The sequence below is a fragment of the Physeter macrocephalus genome, chromosome 20 (genome assembly GCF_002837175.3).
Source record: "Physeter macrocephalus isolate SW-GA chromosome 20, ASM283717v5, whole genome shotgun sequence".
NCBI lineage: Eukaryota > Metazoa > Chordata > Mammalia > Artiodactyla > Physeteridae > Physeter > Physeter macrocephalus.
Window position 1 is genome coordinate 50366505 of NC_041233.1, and position 16906 is coordinate 50383410.

A 16906-nucleotide genomic window follows, 5' to 3' on the forward strand; every position below is an offset into this window, starting at 1 on the left:
TATTCAAAGAAGACCAGTGAAAAGGGAGCCCCACTCAAGATGGAAGCTGACTTCCTTCTCTTATAATAAAGAAAATGGTCTGCACCTTGGTCAGGGCAAACAAAGAGCATGAAGATGGAGCTGGGAGACAGGGAGAGAAAGGAATCCATCACTTTCAATGATTTCCAGTTCTCCCACTTAGATGACTCTCATCCTAGGGCACTGAAGGAACTGATAGGTCCCTTTTGACACCACGTGGATGGAGACGGCATTCTTTTGCCCACAACAGTCCCACTCTACATGTGTCCAGTGCGTCACACTGTATATATTACTTTCTTGCTCAGTATCTCTTCTGGGCTTCTCAACAATCTAGTCAGATACACAAAGCTATTACTACTGCCCTCATTATACACTGAAACTCAGAATTTAAGTGACCTGCTCAAAATCACACAGCCCACCAGGAACAGGACCAGATCTAGACCCGGTCATGTGACTCTAGCCAGTGCCCTTTTCACTAACCAGTGTATCTTTTCACTGCATCTTCAGCAGAGCAACCGCTAAAATTCAAGCTATGTAATATTAACAACAGTGTAAGTATACTTCCAGCAAGATGAATACTATTAACCAGCAAGTGCCAGTTAAACATCTACTAACTGCCATATGACTCTGGCTGTTCAATCTTCAAATCTCATTTAATCTTCACACCATCCCCAGGAGGGAGTTGCAGATGAGGACCCAAGGCTCCCGGCATTGAGTAATTTGCTTGAGTCACCAGTGACTGGTGCAGCAAAGGTTTAAGTGTAGTGGAATCTGTTCTAGCTTCAAACTCCATACTCCTTCCATTACAACTGGCTGTTACCCTAAACGTTTATCAAGAACTACTCTAAGATATGGAGGGTATGGTTAACCCAAATACAATGAGCAGAAAACAGTCAATGGCTTTCCTGAGTCTTGAGAAGTTTGATGTGCCAAATGTATTTCTATAGCATGGCCTATGATTATGCTAACAAAAGAAAAGTCACTTCTTTCTTTTTTACCTGCGTCAAAGTCTTATGGGAATCAATGCTGAGGGCATGAGCATAGCAGGGGTGAGAGTAGAGGCAGGCAATAAAACAAATAGTGCCTGAATCTTCTATGATGCTTAAAGGGTTCAAAGATTACTGTAATCCCTGGGGTAAGTGTGCTTCCCTCTAACTAAGGAGTAGGCCAGGAGGCTGTTAGGGTGAGAGCAAAGGAAAGCTATAAGCATGAGCAAGTGGAACCTTCTTTTATCACCTCTAGGACCTACCTCCTGAGAAGTCTCATTAGTTCTGGCTCCAGAGGGCAACAAAGAAAGCTACTTTGATAGAGATGAGAACATGAGCGCTCTTCATGTTAAGTTTATTGCCTGGGACCACTAGCGATGGGGGCAAGAACGGTCTAAACGTAATGGAATCTGGGGCTTCAGACTCACAAATGTATAGGCACTAGCAAGTCCACCAGCAGCAGAAGTTTAAGAGAACACTCCACATAACACCATTTGTCAATTCAACAAAGGTTTATCAAGCATCTACTGTATCTATACATCAGGCAATGGGTAAGCTCTGTGGAGCTTACAGTCTGTAGGGGAATTACTGATACAGAAGGGGTGCTGTGGGCACTTGAAAACTAGGAATGGAGCTGAATGTTTATCACCCCTGAGTTTCCACTGATTCAGTGTGTTTCAAAATTCTGTAAAACTTCATTCATTTTAATTAAAAAACAAACCACCACTACTTACTTTTAAGGATCCCAGTAGATGCAGCAAATAGACTATTTATTTTAAGCACTGGCTTTTGTAATTTGATCTATGTCTTAAAGAAAATGTAATCTTGTTGACTATAAAAAAAATTCATCACCAATTGAAACTTTCACCTCCTAAGAAACCTAGGTCTACTACGCAAAATTAGTCCGTCAACCATAGAGAGTATAGGTGAAACTTTGTAATACAACATATTTACTACTTTACTTATTCTAGTCCAGTGTATGCCCCAAGAACAGCCTTTGCTGGAAGCATTAACAACCACTGTACAATTGCATAGGGAGGTGTTTAAGACTTGATGTTCTCCCACTTGATCTTTTAATCTATCAATACAGGTCCCAGATTAGCTACTAACACCTTCTATTCCCCCCAAGCTTCCAAATAGCAGCAGAGCTGGAATTTCAGGGATTTAAACCTGTGTCTGTCTCCAAACCCAACTGAGCACACCAATGCCCTACAGCTCTACTGTCCCCTGTTTAGATGAGAGTTAGCAAATCTGAGTGCCTCTACTGGTCAGGTAGGTAACACCAATGAGCAAAGAGGCAGGTAATGGATATGCATATTTGGTATGAACAGGAGAACTATGGGAGTTGGAGAGGGCACTGGAGGGGACAGCAGCTATTTGGCTCCAATGACTGCTACCACGTATGCTCTTGCAATTTTTTTTGGCCATGCTGCGTGGCACGTGGGATCTTAGTTCCCCGACCAGGAATTGAACCCGTGCTCCCTGCACTGGAAGCACAGAGTCTTAACCACTGGAATGCCAGGGAAGTCCCTATGTTCTTGCAATTTTAAAAGAAACCAGAACTTCAAAATTTTATGTATACTCCTGAATATTAACATTAAATGTTAGTTCAAGTTTGTTTGTTTTAAGAGTACCACGTGGGTCAAGCAGATTACCAGCTCTCAATCTTCGTTAACGTGCTGTTGGCATCATATTTTGAACAGCACTGGTTTGCTCTGCTAAATTCTGCAGTGTTATTTTCATAAGTGTAACATCACCCTGGGGATGGGTGAGGCAGAAAGTTCATTAACGCCTTAAATACAAAGGGCGCTCTCTTTTTCAGGTAGCCTAGATGGACTCATGGACTAATGTCATGTAAGGCAGAGCTGCTCACTTTGATCACAAGGTGATTTTCTCCCCAGGGGCCCACAGAATAAATTTCATTTCTTTCCCATAGCAATTATACCCTGAGCAATTGCTTACCCGTTTGTCAATGTCATTGTGTTGGAGCTGCACAAAGCGAGCGCTGATGGCTGCAATGTAACTCTGCTGATTGGAGAACGCCACGCGGCCAGCACCTTTGGGGTACTTCAGCTCTGGGTCCGTATCAATGCCAGCATAGCAGACACCGCCATACAAACGGTCCATGATCATTGCCAGTTCAACTGCAAGAAAATAAACACTGTTCGGTATAAATGTTTAAAAGGTACTCTTGCCCAGGAGAAGGAAGGACTGTGTAAGGATCATGCAGTGTAATTAAGAAATGGAAAACCCATGTTTAGTCTCATGAAGAGTGTCTACACCAGTCTTACAACTCAAGCAGGGGAGCTCCTCATAGGATATTTGAAAACAAAATGAAAAAAAATTTAAGAGTTTACATAATCAGAATTTCAGCAACAGTATAAAAGAAATGATCTATCAGCAATCCTCCTGTTCTAATTTCTAACTGCTTAGTCCACTGGAGTGGGCCCTGGGTAGGCAAAGCATTTCAGGTACCCTAACAAGTTAATAAGAAACAGCTCTACTTACTGACCTCTAGGACTGAAAGCAATTACTAAAGTCACACTACTATATTAAGATCAAGCTATAGAAAGAATTTAATTTAAAAAAAAGAATTTAATTCATTTTAACTAGAGGCAATATGTTTACAGGCTTAAAGTAAATCTCTACAATTAAAAAAAAATAAAGATTTTAAGAGTATATACTATCCCAATTGAGAATTCTCCATACTAACTTCTCACACTGAATTCTTAAATAATAGTACTAAAAATGATCACAGCAGCAATGATTTATTGAGCACTTACAATGTGCCAGGAAACACTAAGCTGCTACAAAGGCAGTAAAAACATACCCATCCTACACCCTGCTATAAATGCAGAGGTCTGGTCTGCACACCTCACCATATTTCTTCTAAGTATACCTTTATATTGGTATATTTGCAAAACACCTGTACAGAAGGCACTTGGAAATTGGACCATTCCAAAGGTCTGATATTCTAAAATTGTCCTCATCAAAAGGTACCATGGAGAGACACATAGCAGTTACTTACCTGGATCCAAACTGCCTGAAGGTAATTGTTTACTTGATACTGGATGACACCTCCTCCAGGTATGACCATTCCTTTCAGGCCACTCACATGGTTTAAGTCCAAAAGACTTAGTCCTACCCCTGGGGAACGACCCAAGAATCCACTTCCCTCAAACACCTACACATGGCATTTGGAAAGGAGCAGACAGGGAAGACAGATGATGACCTGGGTCACAACCAGTGTGCAAAGACCATCAGACAGTAGAGCTCCACAGGAATCAGTATCTGGGGAGAAGGAAAGCAGCACAACCTGGAGGGGTAGGGGAAGAACTCTGCAGCAGGTACAAGGGCTGAAGGGCTGAACGGTGTAAGATTTCTACAAACAGAAGGAAAGCCAAGTACTACTGGTTCCTGTAATAGGAAGCTGCTGAGGCAGTAAGGAAGCTATATCGCCAGACAGAAAGGCTGTTTTTCTATTCAACTTCTTCAAAATTTGTCCCCAAACCAGATTGCCTAATACTGGTAGTTGTTTTCTAAGTGCCTGTTTCTAACTGGAAGAATGACTTCCAACCAACAGGTAATTTTCAGAAGGTGAGAAAATAAACTAGCAATAATTAAGCCAGAGAATAAGTGCTTTTAAAGACAGAACAGCAGAAAGCTATCCCAATGATCCCATTATGATCAGAATTACTGAGTCACATCGGCCAAGGCAACATTGCTGGTTAGAGCCCAAGTGAACCCTGACTGCAGTCTTGGGGCAGGATCCAGGAATCACATTCATTCAAACAATGCAATAAGAATCATGTGTGTACCCTAAATATCAGAGTTCAGTGGGTCCTCATACTTCACCCCAACAACTTCTGATGGCTTGGGGACTTCCTCACATAGCTAACATTATTCCAGTTACAGAGAACAAGAAACTGAACGTGGAATTAATTCACTGCAGTCATTAATGAATTTCCTTTATTGGTCAAGTGGGCTTGGTAAAATATGTAACCTCAGCGCCTGGAAATTAAACACTAATTTTCCAAAGACCTGGCTTCCTCTGGAATGGAATAAGACAGTGAAAACTCCCTCAGCCTGGTGAATGGCCAGGAAAAGAATGCTGTCAGGGGACTGAATACACTTGTCTTCCACCCTTAGGAAGGATTCAAGAAAATATCTAATTTACAAAGAAGGTATACATACCAGCTGTGAGCTTGAAGCTCCAGCTGAAGAGAAGAGTTACTGTAACCACAGGTTCTTCTACTGCATCTTGGTCTCCAAAGGAACCTTAGGGATCCTCAGATGCCAGAGATGGCACCTTCCACAAGCACTTTGTGAATCTGGCTGCTGGAAAATCATCTTCATGTGCCAAAGATTAGGTCATGGCTGATGCTGCTGGCAGTTACGTACTTTTGATAGGAAAAAGAAACTTTCATTCACTTGTGTCTTTATGAAAACTATATAAAAAAATAATTTCCACTTAAAAGCTTATATACAGTCATTTTCTTGGCCACCCAAAACTCTGCAGACATTTGAGCCAATGAAGTCTCACTCAAGTGAAGGGCAATTTGTTGAGAAGCTACAAGAAAGAAACCAAGGTGACTAAAGAAAGTTTTCGGCAGGGGGGGAAGAATATGAAGATTACCCATCTCTCTACCTTAATCTGTATTTTAACTACAAAAGTTCTAATACTGTGATGACCCTTGAAGAAAAGTAAATAATGACCAAACAACTGCTGTTTGTATTTGGTACTTTACTCAATCAGCAAGTCTTCACTAAAAGAATACTTCTTGCAGGCTAAACTCATGCTGGGCTCAAACACCAGAGGTATGTCACTTAAGTACTAAACAGAGTTTTTAATTATCGAGAAAAGTAACCAGTTGGTAAAAACAGCATTAAAAAAAAGTACTAACAATTCATCCACTACATAGGTAACTAACAAGCACAGAGCAAGCTCTCCTCAAATCCTACAAATTCCCAACCCGAAAATATTTTTTATATGGAAGATACAAATTCACCTACAGATGTCATAATGTACCACTACTTTCAGAGACTAGGTTTTAAAGGGTTCTTTAGAGTGAGTATTATCAGTTAATGTAGGAAAGTCCCATATAAATTCCCTTCCTCTGATTTGGGGGAAGCTGAGCCAAGAAGAGGGCTACCATTTTGACTACTTGGGAGGAAGAGAGAAAAACAGAAAAGAAGGAGTAAGGATCTGGTAGAAGTCAACTAAAACATTCGTGGGTCTATCTATACCTTATGATCTCAATCCTGCTCAAGAAATGTGAGTCCTTGGATCAAGGAAGTGTCTTATCTGGAAAATGTAGTCAAACCACCTACTAAACCTATGACAGTGAATCCTCATTCTAAACCATCCTCTGTAGAGAACAAGGACAGCGTAGCTCCCCAGAGTATGTTCTTAACGTTTAACCTGAGGAAGATGAGGCTACCGGAGCAGGACATACAGGTAGAGGCTGAAATTCAGACAGATGGAGGTGACAGCAGACATAGAGTCCATGAGGAAGTCAGGAATCTCCAAACCACTTCTATTTTTTCCTTCCCATCCAGACAGTGTTCACGGTGTCTGTTTGGTCACCATAGGGGTGGGAAATTAGGAGTTCTGGTAGCTATATCCAAGGGCCTTCTGTACTTTGGATAAGATGTTCTGTGCTCTTAAGACAACTCAAATCATCTCATAAACAACTGTTCCATGGTAACAGTACACTACTATGAGTATAACCCACACATTGGCTCTTGTGAGGAGCTTCACCATGTCCCAGACTGGAGAAGGAAACAAGAATATTGCAGTTGTATGTGGCGTATAGCGTTTCCGAATTCCTCTGGGTTGTGGTGACTCTGCCCTGAAGGTGAATCTGAACCCCAACTGTGGTTCCTTGTTTTGCTAATTCTTCACAGAGATCTGAAAGGGACTTCAGTTCAACAGAAAGAAAATCATGATGACTCCCCATCCTGCCCCACCCCAGGATCCTATTCCTGTCATTTAATTAGATTTCAAAGCTAGCCTACGGCAATGTATAAGTCTGAGACACTATGAGAGCCAAACAGGGTGGAGCAGGAATGAGGATTCCTGAGGGAACTACTACCCACAATTCTAAATTGTGAATCTAGAAGCTACATTTCTCCTCTTTGGAAATAACAAAGCAGACAGGAAAGAGGCCTAAGGCACCTCAGGATGACAAGAGGTCTGGACTTCTGAAAGAAAGGAAAATTCAACTTGAAGGTGGACTTTCTGGGTTGACGATTGCTGAGTTGGTTCATGAGGGCAGATCACACATCTTTCGTGGAAGAAATGTGCTCATTAGCTTCCACTCTGCATGAGACGTTGGGAAGTTAAGAATATTTTCAAATAAATGATATGAACAACCAACCAAGTAAGAAGGATAAGAGTTTTAACTTGATTAAATCGAGCTGGTACCAGATTGACTATTATTGCTGTTACTGAGACAACATCTCAGATCTCAGCTTGATAAAGCAGCTTCCTTCTGTGCAAAGAGCCCCAAACTTGAAGTCTGGAGATCTGAGTTTGAACCTTGGTTTTTTCACTTGTTGTGGTCTTGACTAATCACCCCCTTTGAACTCTGCTCCCTTATCTCTACAATGAAAAGTCTACCACTTATAACCTCACAGGGTTATCATGAGGATTAAACATACATGAGAGCTCTGAGCACACTGCTGGGCGAAGAGCAGTGCTCAAATGTTTAGTTTTGTCCAGCAGTTGTTTTCCCCTCTACTCGTAAATCTTTGCTTAACATTTACTTGGCCTGGTTTCTGCTCCATAAGCACCAATTCATCCCAGTCTTACTTTGGCTTTATGCTAATATTGCTCAAACTGCCACTGATATGGAAAACTTTGACATCGGCTGTGGGGAGAATTTGCTTTTTCGGAGGAGGAGCAAACAAACACAGACATTATAAAATCCTTACGCCTAAGGGCAATGCAGTTAATCAAGTCAGTATGCCAATTCTGGAGTTTATCTGAGACAACTCATTCTGAACTTGGGACTTGGTGAAAGAAAAAGCTTCTACAAAAAAGAAGGTGTCCACAATGTTCACTGCAGCACTATTTACAATAGTCAGGACCTGGAAGCAACCTAAGTGTCCACTGACAGATGAATGGATAAAGAAGATGTGGCACATATATACAATGGAATATTACTCAGCCATAAAAAGAAATGAAATTTAGTTATTTGTAGTGAGGTGGATGGACCTAGAGTCTGTCATACAGAGTGAAATAAGTCAGAAAGAGAAAAACAAATACCGTATGCTAACACATCTATATGGAATCTTAAAAAAAAAAAAAAAAAGGTTCTAATGAACCTAGGGGCAGGACGCAGACGTAGAGAAGGGACTTGAGGACAAGGGGAGAGGGAAGGGTAAGCTGGGACGAAGTGAGAGAGTAGCATTGACATATATACACTACCAAATGTAAAATAGATAGCTAGTGGGAAGCAGCTGCATAGCACAGGGGGATCAGCTCTGTGCTTTGTGACCACCTAGAGGGGTGGGATAGGGAGGGTGGGAGGGAGACGCAAGAGGGAGTGGATATGGGGATAGATGTATACATATAGCTGATTCACTTTGTTATACAGCAGAAACTAACACAACACTCTAAAGCAACTATACTCCAATAAAGATGTTAAAAAAAAAAAAAAGGAAAAGGTGTTGGCAGGGGGACTTCCCTGGAGGTCCAGTGGTTAAGACTCTGTGCTTCCACTGCAGGGGGTGCGAGTTCCATCCCTGGTCTGGGAACTAAGATACTACCATGCCGCATGATGCAGCCAAAAAAAAAAGAGAGAGAAAGAAAAAAAAAGAAAAACAAAAAGAAAAAGCTTCTAGTGCTGACAAACTTGACATAAAGATGATTTCTGCCTGCTACCACTTCACTGAACAAAAAGGCTATGGTTATAATACTCCTATTTCCTTAATCATAAATCAGGATGTGATTCCTAATACATGTGGACTACCAGAATGTTTGCAGAATGTCTGAAATAAATGGTCTTAGAAAAATTCATCATGTATGTTCTCTAGATGTATGTCATACCTTACTGAATATTTACCTCAAAAATTTTTTTCCCTAGAATTTCCATAGAAAGCCATTCTCACAACAGTGGGGGGGGGGGGAGTTGGGAGGGGGGAAGGTGGAGAAGGAAATTTCAGGATCCATCACAGAATATTAGCAGGGGAGAAAAAGACAGGAAAGAATCATCAGAGCAATAGTTAGGAAGATGGGAGACCCAAAGATGATGGGCAAATGGTAGGCTCCAGGAACTCAAGACTGATCTGTTCTGCAGGACCTGGTCAGATAAACTGTCAGAAGAAAGTCATAAAGTGGAGGAACAGCTCACAGATGCCTCTAATTACAGAGAAAGACTGAGGGTTTTTCAAGCCTGAACAAAATTGGAAGTGGATGGGTCCCAAAGCTTGATCACTGAGGCAGCCCCCAAATGAGATGTCTAAGCCAAGAAGCTAGAGTCAGAGAATACTCACGTTTACAAACCAGGGAAGAATACAGGGACCAGATCCTTCATTTTCCACTTTTTCCTAGTGGTCTCCTCATAACCCCCAAGCCGGGCACTTAGTTGCTCTCAGAGCAAAGAGATGTGGTCTGGAGAGGTTCTAATGTCATAGGGATATGCAACAGGGATATTTCCATACTGAGATTTAGGAAGACATGCTGCTTACAACACTTGAATGAAGCGTGGCAACATGCTATTGCACGTCCAGGTAGTAGCGGGAGGAGAGACAGACCAGACAGACAGACCACCCCTCTCCCTGTACTGACTTCTCTGAAGAATATGTTCACTTTAGCCACACGGTGGCATGGCGAGTCTACCAACGGCCTTTCCTAGCGTCGGGGTGGGGAGTGGAAGGAAAGCAAGATCGAGAAACACCAGGAGACTTCAGGCAAACCATCCTCGGCTTGCCACTGTCACTGACAGGAGTGATGGAAGGGAGAGACAAGAGACGTAGAAATGTGTACTATTTGACTTAGAGAAGGCAACAATCAGGCAGTCCAACTTTGGGTAAACTCATCTAGATTTTCCACTGATATTTTCCCATTTTCAGGCTAATTTTTCTAGGCCCCTGATTTTTTCCAACCTGAATTTTTAAAAGTCACGCTTGTCAAAAGATCAGAAGGGGGCTTCCCTGGTGGCGCAGTGGTTGCGCGTCCGCCTGCCGATGCAGGGGAACCGGGTTCGCGCCCCGGTCTGGGAAGATTCCCACATGCCGCGGAGCGGCTGGGCCCGTGAGCCATGGCCGCTGGGCCTGCGCGTCCGGAGCCTGTGCTCCGCAGCGGGAGAGGCCACAACAGTGAGAAGCCCGCGTACCGCAAAAAAAAAAAAAAAAAAAAAAAGATCAGAAGGAGCAACCTAAACTCCTCAGTCAAGACAATACCATTTAAACAGGTTGCCTTGTTTCTTCAGAAGTGTTTCTGTACTTCTATTTGGTGGGATAACTATATTTAGAATAATTTATTAGTGATAATGGTCCCTGTCTTACAATGGGAAAATATCAAAGATAAAAAGCCTCACGAGATCCAAAGGAATAATTCTTGAGTGATAACATTTTAGTCACTGTAACGTGTTGAAGGACCATTTTTGGCCCAGGATAAGGTGAAAATCAATCTGGACACATAAAATCTCACCTGTTGAGTCTCATCACTGATATCTAGTCTAGGATCACCTTGTATATAGTGCCTGAAATAGTTTTAAGACTTTTCAGAATTCATAACCATGATACCCCTAGAAATAATTTTTAAAATGCCCTGAAGTATTTAAAAAACAAAATTTGAGAACCATTATGTTAAGGAGTATAATTTAGCATCCAATTAACTGAGTTAGTATTCTATTCATACATTTCTCCTTTTCTTCTGTTCTGAAATCTTTGATTCTGTAGGTGACGACCTGTTCAACATGATAGGGGGATGTCCATTCAGTGTGGCATGATGTGCACTTTCTCAGTGCCAGTAACACAGTGCGTGCTCAATACGTGTTTATTATTCAAGTGAACTGCACTGTATTCAATTTAAGATTGTCTAGCAAAGTCAAAATGAATTCTTTTAAAAACAGTCTTCGATTCCAAGACACACACCAATCCACAAAGCTCAGTGTGTTCCAAAGAAAACTAATTCTATGCACAGGGATAAAAGCTGCAGATGTTATTAACTCTTTTCATCTAGATTACATGGTCTCCAATCTGGAAGTCTTGGATAGATAGAGTAAAATTCTAAGATGCTAATGTAGATTGTTTAGCCTTCTAGAAACTAGCTACACTGACAGGAGGTGCTGGCATGGGGGAACACCGCCATTAGACCAAGTGACTATAGAGTACTAGCCAATAATGGCAAAAACAAAATTTTGAAACAAAAAAATTTAGCTTACGTTAAAGAAAAAAGAACTTTGAAATTTACAAAATATGTACTATCTAGGCAGGGAACACAAAATCCCATTTCTGACTAGATAACTAAACATAATTCTTGTTTAACCGTAGAACTTGCAGCATCTTATAGACACAGAATGTTAAAGAAAGAATATAATTTAGCATCTTGGGTTTCCTGTCTTGCAGTGTCAGTGTGATCATAAGAACAGTGTGAAAAATAGATCATCACAAGATTTATATAGAGAAAAAGATATAGAGGCCCATACCTATCCTTTCAAATCATTTAAACAGAAAGAATAAAGAGTGGCTAATAAAAAAGGGAATTTAGTTTATAAACTATTGTGTCTGTGACTTAAAAATAGACATAAGAGGGGCTTCCCTGGTGGCACAGTGGTTGAGAGTCCGCCTGCCGATGCAGGGGACACGGGTTCGTGCCCCGGTCCGGGAAGATCCCACATGCTGCGGAGCGGCTAGGCCCGTGAGCCATGGCCGCTGAGCCTGCGCGTGCGGAGCCTGTGCTCCACAACGGGAGAGGCCACGACAGTGAGAGGCCCGCGTACCGCAAAAAAAAAAAAGACATAAGAGGTTAAAGCCAGTTCTGTTATTTTTACAACTGTGGGAACTTTTCTTTCAGAAATTTTTTTTTCAGATTCCCAGCTAAGAAAAGGAGAGGGGTTGAGATATTAAAACTAATTTGTGCTTGTATTTAGTTGCAGAAAAGAACAGCTAGAATACTAGCAATGAATGTCCATTTTTGTAGAATCCATTTGCAGTTAAAACACTATCAAAGGGGATTTTTCTCCCTCTCCACTCCTAAACACACCACCAGTTAGAAAAAGCCAGGAATATTACACAGTGCCCCCACCCACACTTTTTTTTTTTTTTTAAAGGGCACAAGCTGTTTAGAAACAAAGGGCTGCATTGGCCCTCATCTCATAATGCTGTTCACGTTCGAGTTAGCCCTGCTTAGACTTTATTTTCTGACAGCAGATAAAGGGGGAAGCATCTCTGCTGTTTTGCTTTCCTTCTCTGGGCAGGTTTTCCATGAGAATGAGAAAAAGACCCAGTGATGCTTGACTTTCTGAAGTACCATAAAATTACAAACTCCACAGTCATAATTAATATGTTTTAAAGTCCTTCAAAATGGAATTACGAATACACCTTTATACAGATCTAAAACTTATCTTTTAGGAGTAGATTGGAGTTGAGATTTGAATAAATATGTTAGAAATGTTGAGGAACATTCAGAATTAAGAAGTCCCCAAAGTCACAGAGCCAAAGAGCTGTAGGTACATTTTACAATTCTGTTTCACAACTTGATTTTAATGACCTCTGCTTTTTCTTTTACTTTTTAAGTAGAACTAAGTCTACTTGCTTACACTAACGTAGAGATAACACTGTCCTTTTTGTTACTACAGTGGCAACAGCTACCTTATTTTTTCATCTTATTTAAAAAAAAATAAACTCATCTATTTTAAGCACTTTGAAAACTTTGTTCTTACAAATAATTTTATTATATTCCACGGGCAATCACACTAATCCACAACCGATTAGATTTGTCTTTGGATTTAAATATTGAAGTCATCAGCACAGCATCACTTCAAATGCCCCAGTCAATAATGATTCTGCCCAATCCCAGCAGGCACAATTATTTCATCATTGGAAAGGTACTTAAAAAACAAAAAAGAGGGGAGCTTTCAAGAAATCAAAATAAAGATGCTCAAATACATACCTCACTTTTCAAAGTACGTAAGAAAAAATAGGAACCTGTTTCACTTGGGAAAAGTTCAGTTTGATTCCCAGTGACACAATTTCTAGCAGTGGTTTGGTTCCTCACTGACTAAGTGGGCACACAGCTGCACTGGACAGATTTCTGATGGGGTGACTCCTTTTTCTGTCATACATAACAATGCTAACTGGCATAAGAATGCACACTGCCAAATGTATTGTTATTATTTTAAAAATAATTGGTTGAACAGGGAGGCACTAATTAGAATTCATCCCTCTGAAATAACAATTTAATGAAATTCACTCTTGTACCATAAGAAAATACAATGTCTTGGGAGAAAACATTTAAGGGTCAGCTCAGTGAAACTGACCCAACAGCCTTCTTTTTGGAGATTGCGCACAGCTGACCAGAAACCTAGAAAATATTGAAGACTAAACACATTGGGGATTTTGTTGTTGGTTTTGTTGTTGTGGTGTTACTATTTCCACTCACCAGCTCGAAGGGGTCGTGGAACTCCCCCAACAAAGATAGTTTTTCTGGGGTCCAAAGGCTGAGAACCATCCATTACAAAGTCACTGTCACTTAGGTTCCATGGTCGAATTTGCACCTGAAAAAAAGTCGTTTACTTGGTCCTTACTTCATTTCCATCAACCCCAAATGAGAATAAGGTGACTAAAGACAAACCCACTGACTTGTGCATTTTACAACATACACAACCCAAACAAAATCCAGTTATTAGTTCATGTAATCTGCATTAAGTGCCTTTCAATAGAACTCTTGGGGAATCTACTTACAGGTATTAGACTCAACACTCTACACATATACCATGAAACCTTCAGAAACCACCTGTGGTTTAAAAAAGGGCAGTCTTTTATAGGTAGAGTCTGGGTTTTGAATTTTAACACGTTAGACTGTTTATAACCTGTCACATTACAGCACTTAGTTTTTTAAGAGCTCACCTAAAGAGGGACAGGAACATTGGGAATATTTTCTAAAAATTATCCATATGTCTGGCTTTTAAATGATCACCCCCTAAAATTAAAACATTTCTCTTTCAGCAATACGATTTAACACAGTTTAACACTTATCAAGTTAGCACACAATTACCAGCAATATCAAATACTGAAGGTCACAGATTTATCGACTTTTGGTTGATCTGATTTTCCTAAACAAGTCTGGTTAAATAAAGGTAAGCCTAGAAAATGAAGCACATTTTCAAAGAATAGAAAAAGAAATCTCTATGACATATTTCTAACTGGTAATGTCTCTTCACTGGGACTCTGGCTTCCTGCCCATAGTTTACACTGTTTTACTATTATCATATAAAATAAGGTATTCCATCAGAATCGTAACCTTAAAGCATATTCCTTTCAATCCATAACCAAACAAAACAAAAAAAGCACAAAAAACCCTCCCATACCGAAAGGCCAGTTTCAGCACTGCCTGAAAACCAACAAGTCACTCAGCTGGCCATGCGCGCTGGGAAGTGGGCCAGGTATAGAAGCAGAGAAAATAGTGTCGGTCTTTAAGGAACACCCCTCTCCTTTCCCCTCATCGATTAGGATAGGAAACAAAACAGCTGAATTTTCATTTTCTTAGTATCAGCAAAATTCTTCTTTTGCCCCATTACTCAACCAACGACACAATGCAAGGAAACACATATGATAATTTCTTATGTGGCCTGGCTATATCCAGGAGTACTCCTATTTGAAAGGTAGTAAATCTGCCAATTACACTTTCAAAACATCTTGGGTCAACTCTAACACTGGCATCGCTCAGTTAGAAGCAGGCTACATGTTCCTTATGATTGTTACAAAATGTACCCCCCCGCCCCACAGCTTTTTGGGCTTTTATGACACAGTTGCCTTCATCAGTTAGCCAGAAGCCATAAAATCTCCACTTCTTCCCTAGACCCTAAAACCTTGGACCTGTTTGTAATTCTGTTAACACTCAGGCATCTGCTCTACCTTTATCACTTAAAAAAAAAATCCAGTTCTTTCCTTGTAAAATTTGGTCTGTTTGACTAAATTATCGTTCCCTTGACATTTACCACAAAGGCAGATTCACCAATACCATAAAACACCACTTTCACATGCCTTCATGAGGGCCCATTATTAATTTTTAATTAAAAACACAATGTCCTGACACTAAGAAAGAGGATTGTAATGTCACCAAAAAAAAAAAAAAAAAAAAAAAAAAGTAGGGCAAATCTTTTTCTACACAGAGCCCTCTCTTCTTCTAGTCTCCTCCTTTATTAAGTAGTTAAAGCAGCTTCAGGACCAGGTAATTCCAGTAACTTTATGATAACTGAGTTTGCTCATATGGCTCACAAATGAAAACGATTCCTGTGTAGTATCCATAGTGTTCTGGTTTCATTTAATCAAAAGTACAGAAAATGAAGCCTTGTACAATAATAGCTGGAGGTTACTGCTGCTCAAAAGAACTCTGCAGACGATCTCAAACCTGCCTGTTGAGAGTCTTCATTGCTACCTCTTCTTCCCTCTGACACCCTCCCCACCCCTTCATTACATCACACACAACCCATTCCCTTACCCTATTCTTGGTAAAAATACAGGAAGAGGACTAGGGAGACAGTAATGATTAATCCTATTCACAAAACCCACATTTCCCAGCTGCCACCACAGAACAGCTCCTCAGAGCTCACACCACTGCAGATTCAGAGAAATGTCAACACAGGCCAACATCAGTACACTCTAAGAGCTAAGCAAAAAGTAATACTGTGGTACTGTTTGCACTGAGAAGTTCCACTCACACTCTGGTTTCTCTCTGAAATATAAGACCATTCTCATACAGGCATGTTCTCCATCTTCTAAGGTTTATTCTCAGGGTCTAATATCCATGTTCTATCTTTCTGACTTACTCTTCGAAAAAAATATATATATACATGTTTCTCTACTCTTTTAATCCCATACTTTATAAGCTGACTCAGATATTTTGTAGAAGGGGTAGAATGTAAGTAAAAGAACTGTTTTTTTATTATCTTTATTTCTTTAATAATTATTTTTGAGAAAGGATGAAATTAGATCTCTGTCCTAATTCAACATAAACTTCCCCTGGCAAAAAAGCTTTTACATACATAGGGATTACTCTCTGTGTGTGTGTGTGTGTGTGTGTAAAACAACTCTTGCAGGATGTTGTCAAATAGGCTATACTGGGCAGTAAAAGCCACAACATCCTAAGGACAAGGATAAGGTGAAGAATGGTGAAGATTACCTTAAATGAGCCTGACATGGTTTCAACACTGCCTCCTGAAGAAACCTGACCACATCTGATTACAAAGGTGACTCTAGGAAGAGGCTATCTGGGAGGGAGCACCCACTAGCCCTTTGGCCATGCCATGACCTTACAGTAAGGGTTACACAAAAACAAATGTCTGTAGGGCCAGACAGGCAGCACAAACATGCCAAGCTACCAGGACAACGGTTAGTAAGCAGGCAGTGACACAATGGAGTAAACCACTCCTTTTATTTATTTTTTTAATTTTTATTTTCTATTGGAGCATAGTTGATTAACAATGTTGTGTTAGTTTCAGGTGTACAGCAAAGTGATTTAGTTACACGTATACATGTATCTATTCTTTTTCAAATTCTTTTCCCATTTAGGCTATTACAGAACACTGAACAGAGTTCCCTGTGCTATACAGTAGGCCCTTGCTGGTTACCTATTTTAAACAGAGCAGTGTTAAATCGCTCTTTTTAAAGGAAGCAGACACCTCTCAGCTCCAGCTGGTAGTTATCATTTGCGAATGGGTTGTCAGACT

At 40.5% G+C, this 16906-nt stretch overlaps 1 protein-coding gene across 7 annotated transcripts in view; it reads right to left on the minus strand.

Moving 5' to 3' along the window:
- The window catches only part of CPEB3 (cytoplasmic polyadenylation element binding protein 3), a 179537-nt gene that overhangs the window by 20601 nt on the left and 142030 nt on the right, over nucleotides 1–16906 (minus strand). For 6 of the 7 annotated variants that reach the window (XM_028481099.2, XM_028481100.2, XM_028481101.2 and 3 more), the window contains exons 8-9: nucleotides 13618–13732; nucleotides 2967–3148 (exon numbers count right to left, since the gene is read on the minus strand). In XM_028481099.2, coding sequence (XP_028336900.1) covers nucleotides 2967–3148; nucleotides 13618–13732 — 297 coding nt within the window. Of the gene's footprint in view, nucleotides 1–2966; nucleotides 3149–5166; nucleotides 5405–13617; nucleotides 13733–16906 lie in introns of those variants that run through there. The other variant, XM_055080856.1, reaches the window with a different exon arrangement.